This window comes from Pristiophorus japonicus, chromosome 1, assembly GCF_044704955.1.
Source record: "Pristiophorus japonicus isolate sPriJap1 chromosome 1, sPriJap1.hap1, whole genome shotgun sequence".
NCBI classification, from domain to species: Eukaryota; Metazoa; Chordata; class Chondrichthyes; family Pristiophoridae; genus Pristiophorus; species Pristiophorus japonicus.
Window position 1 is genome coordinate 493,777,210 of NC_091977.1, and position 12,880 is coordinate 493,790,089.

A 12,880-nucleotide genomic window follows, 5' to 3' on the forward strand; every position below is an offset into this window, starting at 1 on the left:
TATAATGTGGGAAAATGTGAGGTTATCCATTTTGGTCGGAAGAATTGAAAAGCAAAATATTATTTAAATGGAGAGAGGCTTCAGAATGCTGCAGTACAGAGAGATCTGGGTATCCTCATACATGAAACACAAAACAGCAAGTAATTAGGAAGACAAATGGAATTTATTGCAACGGGCATGGTGTACAAAAGCAGGGAAATGCCGCTACAACTGCATATAGTTTTGGTCTCCGCATTTAAGGAAAGATATACTTGCATTGGAGGCAGTTCAGAGAAGGGTCACTAGATTGATTCCTGGGATGAAGGAGTTGTTTTATGAGGAAAAGTTGAGCAGTTTGGGCCTGCACTCATTGGAGTTTAGAAGAATGAGAGTTGATCTTATTGAAACATATAAGATTCTGAGGGAGATTGACAGAGTAGATGCTGAGAGGATGTTTTTCCTTGTGGGGGGATCTAGAACTAGGGGGCATAGTTTCAGACTAAGGGGTCACCCATTTAAAACTGAAATGAGGAGGAATTTCTTCTCTCAGAGAGTGCTGAATCTTTGGAATTCTGTACCTCAGGGAGATGAAGAGGCTGAGTTATTGCATATATTTAAGGCTGAGACAGACAAATTCTGAACTATAGTGGAGTCAAGGGTTATGGGAAGCAGGCAGGGAAGTGGAGTTGAGGCCAAGATCAGATGAGCCATGACCTTATTGAATGGCGGAGCAGGCTTGAGGACCTGTATGGCCTACTCCTGCTCCTATTTCTTATGTTCTTATGTTCTTAAATGCATCCTGAGGTGCTAAACCTTGCAGATTCGATTCTTGATCTGTGCTAAAATTGGAAGGTTACAGAGAAAATTAGCATCATCTCCGTGCAAGCATGACACACAAATTTACAATTTAATCCATATTCTACAGGTGGATGAAATAAGCTCTCTTAATAGTGGCAATGAAACCTGGGACCTTCTTCATTTAGAGCTTCACTGCACAAAATGTTATCCAATGAACTATTGTCAGAGCCTGCTGTTTTACCTAATATTAACTGGTCCAAAAGTTGCTTCTGTCTCAAAGCACTTCACATACAAAGAATGGCTTTGAACTGCAGTGGCAGTCATGATAGGGAATACAGGAGCCATTTTGCACAGAGCAAGATCCCACAAGCAGTAATGATCAGTTAATCTGCTTTTGGTTGTTTTGATTGAGGAAGGATTGTTGGGCAGGACGCTGGGAGAATTCCTTGCTCTTTTACGAATAGTGCCATGGGATCCTTAATGTCTACATGAACCAGATGCCTGTTCGAGGTGGGTATTAAAGATCCTGATTTAAAGTCTCATCAGAAGGACAGGACCTCTGCTAATACAGCACTTTCTCAGTGGTGCACTGGAGTGTCATCTTACAATGTTGAGCTCAATATCCTGGAACATGGCTCAGCCCCACAATGTTCAGACCCAGGGGCAAGAGTGCCAAACTAAGCCAAGTTTGCCTCAGATTCAAATCACTGGTAGTTGACAAGCCCAATCTAGGCAGGGCTAAACATTAGAGAACTACACAGAGAAACATTATTGTGAGGTATGTTCTCTTTGGGTAGAAATTGAGCTTTGGATCCAATTTACAAAGAGGTTTGTGCACTTTCTTTATATCTTCCCTCCAATTTCTCTCCTCTCCTTTAGGTGCTGATATTAAGGAAATAAAAATTATTATGCAGTGGTTTGAGTAATTTTATCTGCAGTCATGGCATCATTAGCATTATTTTATTTGAATTCTGAACGTGCCTTTTTCATCACCTCTAATAAGCAAGCAACACAGGACTGTTAGCATCAGGTGACTTACCTCATGACAAATTCATTAGAGTCAATTAATGGTCCGTACTTGGATCCTATTAAATTGCCAGAATTTCCCACTACGGCACATGTTCTACATCTGTTTGGTCCCTGGTCCATGAACATGCTGTCCCCAGGAAAAAACTCAAATAGTTCTTTCAACACGGTACTGATATTGGTTGGATTTTTCTCATGTTGCAGACTCTATGGGAAGATAATATTTAAAAAAAAAAAATTTATTAGTTTACTCCGAACAATTCTACACCATATATATAAACAGGTATAGCTTGGCTTTATTAGAACGTTTTGCTTGTTGTCCAATGAGAGATTCAATATAGCATGGCTAATCAATGAAGATGCAGCAAACTTGCTCATTCCATATAAGGACTGAGGCTGTCTTCCTGTTGGGCTGGCTCAAACTGGTGTGTAAATATTTTGTTCGCTTGTAGTATTGGGGCCGGGTGTAATTTTGACTTTGGACTAATTGGAATCAATGGAAATGAAAATCAGGAGTGATGTACAACGGCTGGCTGAATTGATATATTTCCCAAAGTAAAAATTAGCCCATTGAGCTGCATCTTTCATGACCTCAGGACATCCCAAAGTGCTTCACAGCCAATAAAGTTCTTTTGAAGTATAGTCACTGTTGTAATGTAGCAGCCAATTTATGCTTAACAAGGTCCCACAGACAGCAATGAGGTAGTCAGCTGTGACTCAGTGAGTAGCACTTTCGCCGCTGAGTCAGAAGATTGTGGGTTTAACTTCCACTCCAGGGACTTGAGCACATAAATCTAGGCTGCCACTCCAGTGCAGTGATGAGGGAGTGCTGCACTGTCAGAGGTGCTGTCTATTGGATGAGAAGTTAAACTGTTTACCCCCATCAACTCTCTCAGGTGGATGTAAAAGATCCTTTGGCACTATTTCAAAGAAGAGCAGGGGAGTTGGCCAATATTTATCCTTCAATCAACATAACAAAAACAGATGATCTGGTCATTATCATATTGTTGTTTGTGGGAGCTTGCTGTGTGCAAATTGGCTGCCGGATTTCCGGAACTTGCTGTGTGTAAATTGACTGCAGCGTTTCCCACATTACAACAATGACTACACTCCAAAAGTACTTAATTGGCTGTACAGTCTTTCTTTTCTTTTAGTGATGATGCTGCTTGAGACATAAATGTTGGCCAGGACAATGGAATAACTCCCCTGCTCTTCTTCGGAAAGTGCCGTAGGATCTTTCATGTGGTCTGAGAGAGCAGATGGGACCATGATTTAACGTCTCATTCAAAAGACGGCACCTCCACCAGTGCAGTGCTCCCTTAGTACTGCACTGAAGCATCAACCTTGATTATGTGCTCAACTCTCTGGTGTGTGGCTTAAACCCACGACTTTCTAACTCTACAACAACCACAACTTACATTTATAACTTAAACGTCCCAAGGCATTTCACAGGAGCGATAGCAAACAAAATGTGACACATAGCCACATGAGATATGACAACAGGTGACCACAAGCTTGGTCAAAGAGGTAGGCTTTAAGGAGTGTCTTAACAGAGGAGAGATAGGTAGCGAGGTGGAGAGGCTTAAGGAGGGAGTTCAGAGGAGAGATTGCCACCATTGAGCAAAAGTTGACGCAAGGCTGACTTGAAGCAATTAGAAAACAAAACAAATATGTATTAAATTGTGCCTTTCACATCCCAAGGACTGCCAACAAATTACTTTGAAGTCCAATCACTGCTGTTATATAGGCAAACATAGCAACCAACTTGCAAACAGCAAAGTCCTTTATACAGCCTATGAGACAATCAATCTGTTGTTGGTGGTTTTGGTTGACGTACAAATGTTGGCCAGGATATCCTGTTCTATTTCAAATTGTGCTATTAGATTTTTAACATTCATCTGAACAGGCAGCTGGATCTTGGTTTAACATCTCATCTGAAAGGTAGTACTGAGGGAGCACTACATCCAACAAAATAGTGCTCCCTCAGTACTGCACTGAAATATCAGCCTCGATCAACCCATGGGTAAGGGGTGAGAATTCTTCTCTACCAGGCGGAGTTTCAACAACCTCTCCCCATTGATGCGGCCTGCTCCATCTTGAAAGAGCCCTACTGCCGGCTGTTCAAGCGGCAGGTCCCTTTTAATATGGAAATCGGGGTCCTACAAAGTACACCGGAGCCCGATTGACATTTTGGTCAGAACTGTTCTGACCCTGAGCGGTGCAAGCTCTGACTCCTCCTCATCATCATCATCATCGGCAGTCCCTCGGAATCGAGGAAGACTTGCTTCCACTCTTAAAATGAGTCCTTGGGTGGCTGAACAGTCCGATACGAGAGCCACAGTCCCTGTCACAGGTAGGACAGATAGTCGTTGAGAGTAAGGGTGGGTGGGACAGATTTGCCGCAGGCTCTTTCCACTGCCTGCGCTTGATTTCTGCATGCTCTTGGCGATGAGACTCGATGCACTTCCACCACTTAGGGCGGTCTTTGGCCAGGGATTCCCAGGTGTCGGTGGGAATGTTGCCCTTTATCAGGGAGTCTTTGAGGGTGTCTTTGTAACATTTCCTCTGCCCACCTTTGGCTCATCTGCCATGAATGAGTTCTGAATAGAGCGCTTGCTTTGGGAGTCTCGTGTCTGGCATGCGGACAATGTGGCCTGCCCAGCGGAGCTGATCAAGTGTGGTCAGTGCTTCAATGCTGGGGATGTTGGCCTGGATAAAGACGCTAATATTGGTGTGTCTGTCCTCCCAGGGGATTTTGTAGGATCTTGTGGAGACATCGTTGGTGGTATTTCTCCAGCGACTTGAGGTGTCTACTATACATGGTCCAAGTCTCTAAGCCAAAAAGGAGGGCGGGTATTACTACAGCCCTGTAGACCATGAGCTTGGTGGTAGGTTTGAGGGCCTGGTCTTCGAACATTCTTTTCCTCAGGCGGCCAAAGGCTGCACTGATGCACTGGAGGCGGTGTTGAATCTCGTCATCAATGTCTGCTCTTGTTGATAAGAGGCTCCCGAGGTATGGGAAATGGTCCACGTTGTCCAGGGTCGCGCCGTGGATCTTGATGACTGGGGGGGCCAGTGCTGTGCGGTGAGGACAGGCTGGTGGACCAGTTCCACGGGCAATGGTACCGAAGAGACCCGCCAAAGACAAGTGTCAAATTATTTTTGTGGGACCCAGATGAGCAGGAGTGACCCACTGGGGCCCACATGTGGGCTGCTTCCACGATCACGACTGTCCCATGGATCGTTTCCGCAATCTTGACCACCACAACCCCTCCCCGCAATGTATCTTGCAGGCAGATGCCCCGGACCGATCTTAAGGCCTCAATCTGACGAGCTGCATCAGGTTGCCTGATTGGCACCTCGCAGCTCACCTGACAAATTGAAATGAGGCCAGTCTGTTGACCAAACAAACCAAACCCTTCCTATGGCACCATCCAATGCAAGCACAAGAGATGCAACATCTGCTCTTTCACCTCCTCCCTTCCCACCGTCCAGGGCACCAAACATTCCTTCCAGGCAAAACAGCGATTTACTTGAACTTTCAATACTGAATTCACTGCTCACGATGCAGTCTCCTCTACATTTGGGAGACCAAACACAGATTGGGTGATCACTTTGCTGAACACCTCCTTTCAGCCCTGCACTTCCGGTCACTTGCCATTTTATTTCTCCAACCCACTGGAGAACCTTGGCTTCCTATACTATTTCAATGAAGCTCAACAAAAGAAAGACTTACATTTATGTAGTGCCTTTCACAACCACCGAACATCTCAAAGCACTTTAAATCCAATTAAGAACTTTTAGATTGTAGTTACTGTTGTAATGTGGGAAACACAGGAACCAATTTGTGAACAGCAAGCTCCCCACAAACAGCAAATTGATAATGATCAAATAATCTGTCTGGTTGAGGCATAACTATTGGCCAGGACACCAGGGATAACTCCCCTGCTCTTCTTTGAAAGAGTGACCAGGGATCTTTTATATTTCATCTGAAAAATGGCACCTCTGACAGTGCAGCACTCCCTCAGCATGGCATTGGAGCGCCAACCTAGATTTTTGTGCTCAAGTGGGACCTGAACCCACAACCTTCTGACATTGAGGCAAATGTGCTGCCCACTGAGCCACAGCTGACACTGTAGCTGGTAGCTCGAGGAACAGCACTTCATCTTTTGATTAGGCACTTTGCAACATTCCGGACTCAACATCAAGTTCAACAATTTTAGATCATAACCACTGCTCCCATTCTTACGGCAGCGAGTGCCAGTAATCATTCTGCTGTTCATTTAATTACTCCTGCTTTCCACCTGCTCACAGACCTATCAAGTCCACATGTCAAATCCGTTGATGTCTAGCTGAATTCAACGATGAGAATTATCACCGGTACGCTTTTATCGACGCCAACACCTTGGCTGCCCGTGCTTGCAAACATCGCACCACCACACCTACACCGCGAATATGCAGTCTCCAGAGAATACAACCACTACACCAGAAAAGTCATGCCGCTACAGGCCGACTAGAACAACCTACCACCAACCCGTTTCAAATCTAGAAGGCCATTTTGGACCATCGCTGAAGCCCTGGAGCAATCTCTTCTCAGCCTTGGTGACCGATGGTGAAATGCTTGGAAGAACTGCAACATATGGAATGGATTCCTTATAGAGGAACCTTATAGATACAACCTGAAGGATCAAAGTTTCCTCGCAAACAGTGGACCAACCATCAACCGTCTCAGAACCGGTTGGTAGATGCTGCCACCTTCTCCATAGCTGGAAGATTAAAGAATCCCCATCATGAGACTGTGGAGCTCCTAATCAGACCCTGAAACACATCATTGAGCACTGCCCTCAGAAGAAATTTGCAGGCAGCCTACGAAATATCCACGCTGCAAGCTTTGGCCTGGATATCCAACTTAGATATTGACATTTGATTTGCTTTGCTACAACCATACGAAAGAAGACAGACCTGCACTTTCATTACTTCCTCCTCTCCCCCGCCCTTTCTTTTCCTGCCTCTGTACTTTCTTAAAACCTGTTACATCTGTAACATTTTCCAGTTCTGATTAAAGGTCACTGGCCTGAAATGTTAACTTTATTTCTCTCCCCACAAATGCTGACAGACCTGCATTTCCAGCACTTTCTGTTTTTATATCAGATTTCCAGAATCCGCAATATTTTGCCCAAGGATTAATGATGCTGTTACTGTGATCTGCTTATAAGATTAAATGTAGTCTTGTGCTACACTACATAATCTCTTTGAATAGGCAGATATTACTTTTAGAGACTAAATAAATATATTTATTTTAAAATAAAATACAAAGTGTAAAGCAAAAATAATTAACTTTTAGCAAGTGCAATACCAAACATAAGCATAATGCGCAAAGTATATTAAGGGTTAGTTTTCCTCTTCTGATATAGGTCTAGAGGGACTGGTGTCAATATTTACAGATGATCCCAAATTAAGAGGTATAGCTAATTCTTTAGAAGAAGCTGCAAAGGAATATTGGTAAGTGGGAGAATAGGCTAAAAGGTTGCAGATGCAATTCAATGAAAGTGCAACTTCGCATTTTGGCAAAGAAAAATAAAGCAATAATTATGCTATGAATGGATGAAGCCTTGGTGCTGTGGAAGAGCAGAGGGATTTGGTTTATAGGACATAAGGCTGTATAAAAAAAAGCTAATGGTATTCTAGGTTTTTTTACAAGAGGTGTAGAATATAAACGCCAAGAGGTAATAATGAGTCTGTATAAAACCTTAATAAGACCTCAGTTGGAGTACTGTGTGCAGGAATAGGTTCCACACTATAGGAAGGAATTTGAGGCTTGAGAGAGGTTACAATGCAGATTCACTTGAATGCTGACTGGTGTGAAGAAATACAAATATGAAGTAGGACTAGAAAAATGGGATCTTTCTTCATTCCACCCATCATAGGCAGTCCCTCGAAACAAGGATGACTTGCTTCCACGCAGAAAAGAGTTGAGGTCACAGGTGTTTCAATGAAGGACCTAACATTCCAGATCCCGAACTTCATCTTGAAGGATGGAAGATGCCTGTGCGTGGACTTTTTTAATGTGTGGTGGCCGTTACACCCCAGCCACCACATGGGCTTGACAGAGCTAGGTCTTGGTCCAGTGGCAAGGATTAACCAAGACGACTGGAGACCAGTTCTGCTGCACGAACCTAGTACGCACACATATCGCAGTGTGGGCTGGCCTGTGCTGTCCCTGGACCCTCGCCTCTTCTGGGCCCCGAACTCTCGCCTCTCCCGGGCCTCGATCACATCCCTCTACGAACTCTTGCTGCTCCTTCGCCCCAACTTCACCACTCCTGCTGTACTTGCCCGCACTGCAGTCAGGTTTCTTCATTAGAACACTGCAGCTAACGGGACGATATGATAAAGGTGTTTAAAATGGTATAAGGATGGGATTGGGTAGATAGAAACAGACTGCTTCCATGAGTTTCCACTAGAATGAGTGCCCATAGATACAAGATTAAATGTAAGAGAGCTGTGTGTATGCACAGAGCTGTGAGTATCTGTTCAAATAATGACTTGCTATACAGAGTGGTAGCAAGAATTTGGTGAGAGTGGGAATTCGGTGCAGAGGGTGAAGGAGATGCTAGGTGCTTTAAACCGAGGGGCAACAGTGAATATATAATCAGGTCAATTGATTAGATCTAAAGGGATGAAATTAAAATGAACTAAGTAGAGGATACCAACATTAAAGGGCTCCAAATTGCATTAAATAAAAATCTGGTATACATAAATAATCAAATAATAAATAGTAGTTAGTGGATATTAAGCTAAAAACATAGATAATATAGAGATATCTATATATATTGAAAGTAGATAGACTTTTAAGCAAAATGAAGGGACAGCTGAGGCCCATTGCCTCAATTCCTGTGCCTTGTGGGAACTTCAGGATGCTTCACGTCTCCATTTGCTTGTACTCGAGTGCAGGGTTCCTGAGCTTGAGGAGGGGCTGGAGTCACTGCAGAGCATACGGGAGGCTGAGAATCTCCTGGAGCACACATTCCAGGAGGTGGTCGCCCCGCAGCTACAGAAAGTTCAGGAGAATGTCCAGTGGGTGGCCATCCGGCCGGGTTTCAGGAGGCAGGCAGTGCAGGAATTCTTCAGGAATGTGGCACTCTCAAACTGGTTTTCAGTGCTGAATGCCAGTGAGGGTGACAATACCTTGGGGGAGGGCAGTCTAGCGCACATGGGACTGTGGGGAAAATGACTGCACAGGAGGACACAGCCAAGTGTAGAAATGCAGTGGTCATAGGGGATTCGATAGTCTGGGGCACGAACAGGTGCTTCTGCAATCGCTGACGTGAGTCCCTCATGGTGTGTTGTCTGCCTGGTGCCAGGGTAAAGGACATCACCAAGAGGGTGCAGGACATTTTGAGGGGAGAGGGGAACAGCAAGAAGTCATGGTCCATGTGCAAACCAATGACATCGGAGGAAAGGGTTGAGGTCCTGCGGTTAGGGTTTCAGGAGCTCGGGAAAAAAGAAAAACGTGCATCTCTAAAAAGAAAGATTTGCATTTATATAGCACCTTTCACGACCACTGGACATCTCAAAGTGCTTTACAGCCAATTAAGTACTTTTGGAGTGTAGTCACTGTTGTAATGCAGGAAACACAGCAGCCAATTTGCACACAGCAAGCTCCCACAAACAGCAATGTGATAATGACAAGATAATTCTATTTTTGTTATGTTGATTGAGGGCTAAATATTGCCAAGACATCAGGGATAACTCCCCTGCTCTTCTTTAACATAGTGCCATGGGATTTTTTACATCGATCCAAGAGAGCAGCTGGTTAACATCTCATCTGAAAGATGGCACCTCTGACAGTGCAGCACTCCCTCAGCACTGCATTATTAGCCTAGATTTATGTGCTCAACTCTCTGCAGTGGGAATTGAACCTACAACCTTCTGACTCAGAGGTGAGTATGCTACCAACTGAGCCACAACTGACACTTGTAAGTTAAAAACAAGGGAGGAAGTTAAAAAGCAGGACCTCAAAGATAGTAATGTTTAGATTTCTCCCAGTGCCATGCTCTGGTGAGTATAGGAATAGGAGGATAAGGCAGGCTAACGTGTGACTGTATAAATGATGCAGGAGGGAGAGCTTCAGATTCCTGGGACACTGGGACTAGTTCTGGGGCAGGAGGTGCCTGTTCAAGGTGGATAGGTTGCATCTCAACAGAGCAAGGACCAATGTCCTCGCGGGAAGGTTCAAACTAATTTGGCAGGGGAATGGGCACCAGGATGAAACATCAGAGATGAGAAACAAGGTGCACAGAGGGAGAGACAAATAGCACTAGAGTAATGAATAGTTCAGAAACAGGTGGGATCAGACAAGGGGGCAAATGTGAGGCATTCTAAGATAGCCTTGGAGTGCATGTATGTAAATGCAAGTTGTACAGTAAAAAAACCCAGTCATCCATCACTCCTGACCTACATTGGCTTCCGGTCTGGCAACGCCTCATTTTTAAAACTCTCAACCTGGTTTTTAAATTCCTCCATGGCCTCGCCCCTCCCTATCTCTGTAGTCTCCTCCAAGCCTGCGAGATCTGTGCGCTCCCCCAATTCTGCCAGTTGCGCATCTCTGATTTTAATCATTCCACCATTTGCGGCCGTACTTTTAGCTAGCTCGGCTCTGAACTCTGAATTCCCTCTCTACCTCTCTCCTAGAAACATAGAAAATAGGTGCAGGAATAGGCCATTCAGCCCTTCGAGCCTGCACCACCATTCAATAAGATCATGGCTGATCATTCACCTCAGTACCCCTTTCCTGCTTTCTCTCCATACCCCTTGATCCCTTTAGCCATAAGGGCCATATCTAACTCCCTCTTGAATATATCCAATGAACTGGCATCAACAACTCTCTGTGGTAGGGAATTCCACAGGTTAACAACTCTCTGAGTGAAGAAGTTTCTCCTCATCTCAGTCCTAAATGGCTTGCCCCTTATCCTTAGACTGTGTCTCCTGGTTCTGGACTTCCCCAACACGGGAACATCTAACCTGTCCAGTCCCATCAGAATTTTCTATGTTTCTATGAGATCCCCTCTCATCCTTCTAAACTCCAGTGAATACAGACCCCGTCGATCCAGTCTCTCCTCATATGTCAGTCCTGCCATCCCGGGAATCAGTCTGGTGAACCTTCGCTGCATTCCCTCAATACAAGAACGTCATTCCTCAGATTAGGAGACCAAAACTGAACACAATATTCCAGGTGAGGCCTCACTAAGGCCCTGTACAACTGCAGTAAGACTTCCCTGCTCTTATACTCAAATCCCCTAGCTATGAAGGCCAACATAGCATTTGCCTTCTTCACCGCCTGGAGTACCTGCATGCCAACCTTCAATGACTGATGTGCCATGACACCCAGGTCTCGTTGCATCTCCCCTTTTACTAATCTGCCACCATTCAGATAATATTCTGCCTTCGTGTTTTTGCTACCAAAGTGGATAACCTCACATTTATACTGCATCTGCCATGCGTTTGCCCACTCACCTAACCTGTCCAAGTCACCCTCTATGCAAATGGCTTAAAGCAGGCACAACTGAAAGATACAGGAATACTTTATTTTATTTAGTAGTACTAATGACAGCCTTGTGATAGCAAGGATTTATTATCTATCTTTGTGCTTTTCAATATGGTTGATCACTCTATTCTCCTTCAGCATTTCTGCTCCCTGGGTCCCGACCTCTCATGGTTCTGCTCTTACCTATCAACAACAACAACAATTTGTATTTAATCTAGCGCCTTTAACGTAGTGAAACATCCCAAGGCGCTTCACAGGAGTATTATGGAATAAAAATTTGACACCGAGCCGCATCAGTAGAAATTAGCGCAGGTGACCAAAAGCTTGAGGTATGTTTTAAGGAGCATCTTGAAGGAGGATAGAGAGGTAGAGAGGCAGAGAGGTTTAGGCAGGGAGTTCCAGAGCTTGGGGCCGAGGCAACAGAAGGCACGGCCACCAATGGTTGAGTGATTATAATCGAGGATGCTCAGGAGGGCAGAATTAGAGGAGCACAGACATCTTGGGGGCTTTTGGGGCCGGAGGAGATTAGAGATAGGGAGGGGCAAGGCTATGGAGGCATTTGAAAATAAGGATGAGAATTTTGAAATTGAGGCATTGCTTAACCGGAAGCGAATGTAGGTCAGTGAGCACAGGGGTGATGGGTGAGCGGGACTTGGTGTGAGTTAGGACACGGGCAGTTGAGTTTTGAATCACCTCTAGTTTACATAGGGTAGACTGTGGGAGGCCAGCCAGGAGTGTGTTGGAATAGTTAAGTCTAGAGGTAACAAAGGCATGGGTGAGGGCTTCAGCAGCGGATGAGCTGAGGCAACGGCGGAGACGGGCGATGTTATGGAGGTGGAAGTAGTTATGCTGCAGATATGTGGTTGAAAGCTCATTTCAGGGTCAAATATGACACCAAGGTTGTGAACAGTGTGGTTCAGCCTCAGACAGGTGTTGGGGAGAGGGATGGAGTCAGTGTCCAGGGAACGAAATTTGTGGCAGGGACCGAAAACAATGGCTTTGGTCTTCCCAATATTCAATTGGAGAAAATTCTGCTCATCCAGAACTGGATGTCGGACAAGTAGTTTGACAATTTAGAGACTGGCGGGGTCGAGAGAAGTGGTAGTGAGGTACAGCTGGGTGTCATCAGTGTACATGTGGAAACCGACACTGTGTTTCCGGATGATGTCACAAGCGGCAACATGTAGATGAGAAATAGGAGGGGGCCAAGGATAGATTCTTGGGGAACACCAGAGGTAACAATGTGGGAATGGGAAGAGAAGTCGTTGCAGGTGATTCTCTGGCTACAATTAGATAGATAAGAATGGAACCAGGCGAGTGCAGTCCTACCTAGCTGGACGGCAGTGGAGAGGCGTTGGTGAAAGATAGAGTAGTTAACCATGTCAAAGACTGCAGACAAGTCAAGAAGGATGAGGAGGGATAGTTTGCTTTTATCACAGTCACAAAGGATGTCATTTGGATTTGGGAGGCGACAGCACGTTCAAGGACTTTGGAGAGGAAAGGGAGGTTGGAGATCGGGCGGTAGTTTGC

At 45.0% G+C, this 12,880-nt stretch overlaps 1 protein-coding gene and 1 pseudogene across 1 annotated transcript in view; one reads left to right on the forward strand and one right to left on the reverse strand.

Moving 5' to 3' along the window:
- The window catches only part of LOC139277213 (CMP-N-acetylneuraminate-beta-galactosamide-alpha-2,3-sialyltransferase 1-like), a 127,025-nt gene that overhangs the window by 43,082 nt on the left and 71,063 nt on the right, over positions 1–12,880 (reverse strand). Inside the window, exon 3 of the mRNA XM_070895374.1 lies at positions 1,817–2,010. Within this exon, the coding sequence (XP_070751475.1) occupies positions 1,817–2,010 (194 nt within the window). The remainder of the gene's footprint in view (positions 1–1,816; positions 2,011–12,880) is intronic.
- LOC139279985 (U6 spliceosomal RNA) lies at positions 801–901 on the forward strand (annotated as a pseudogene).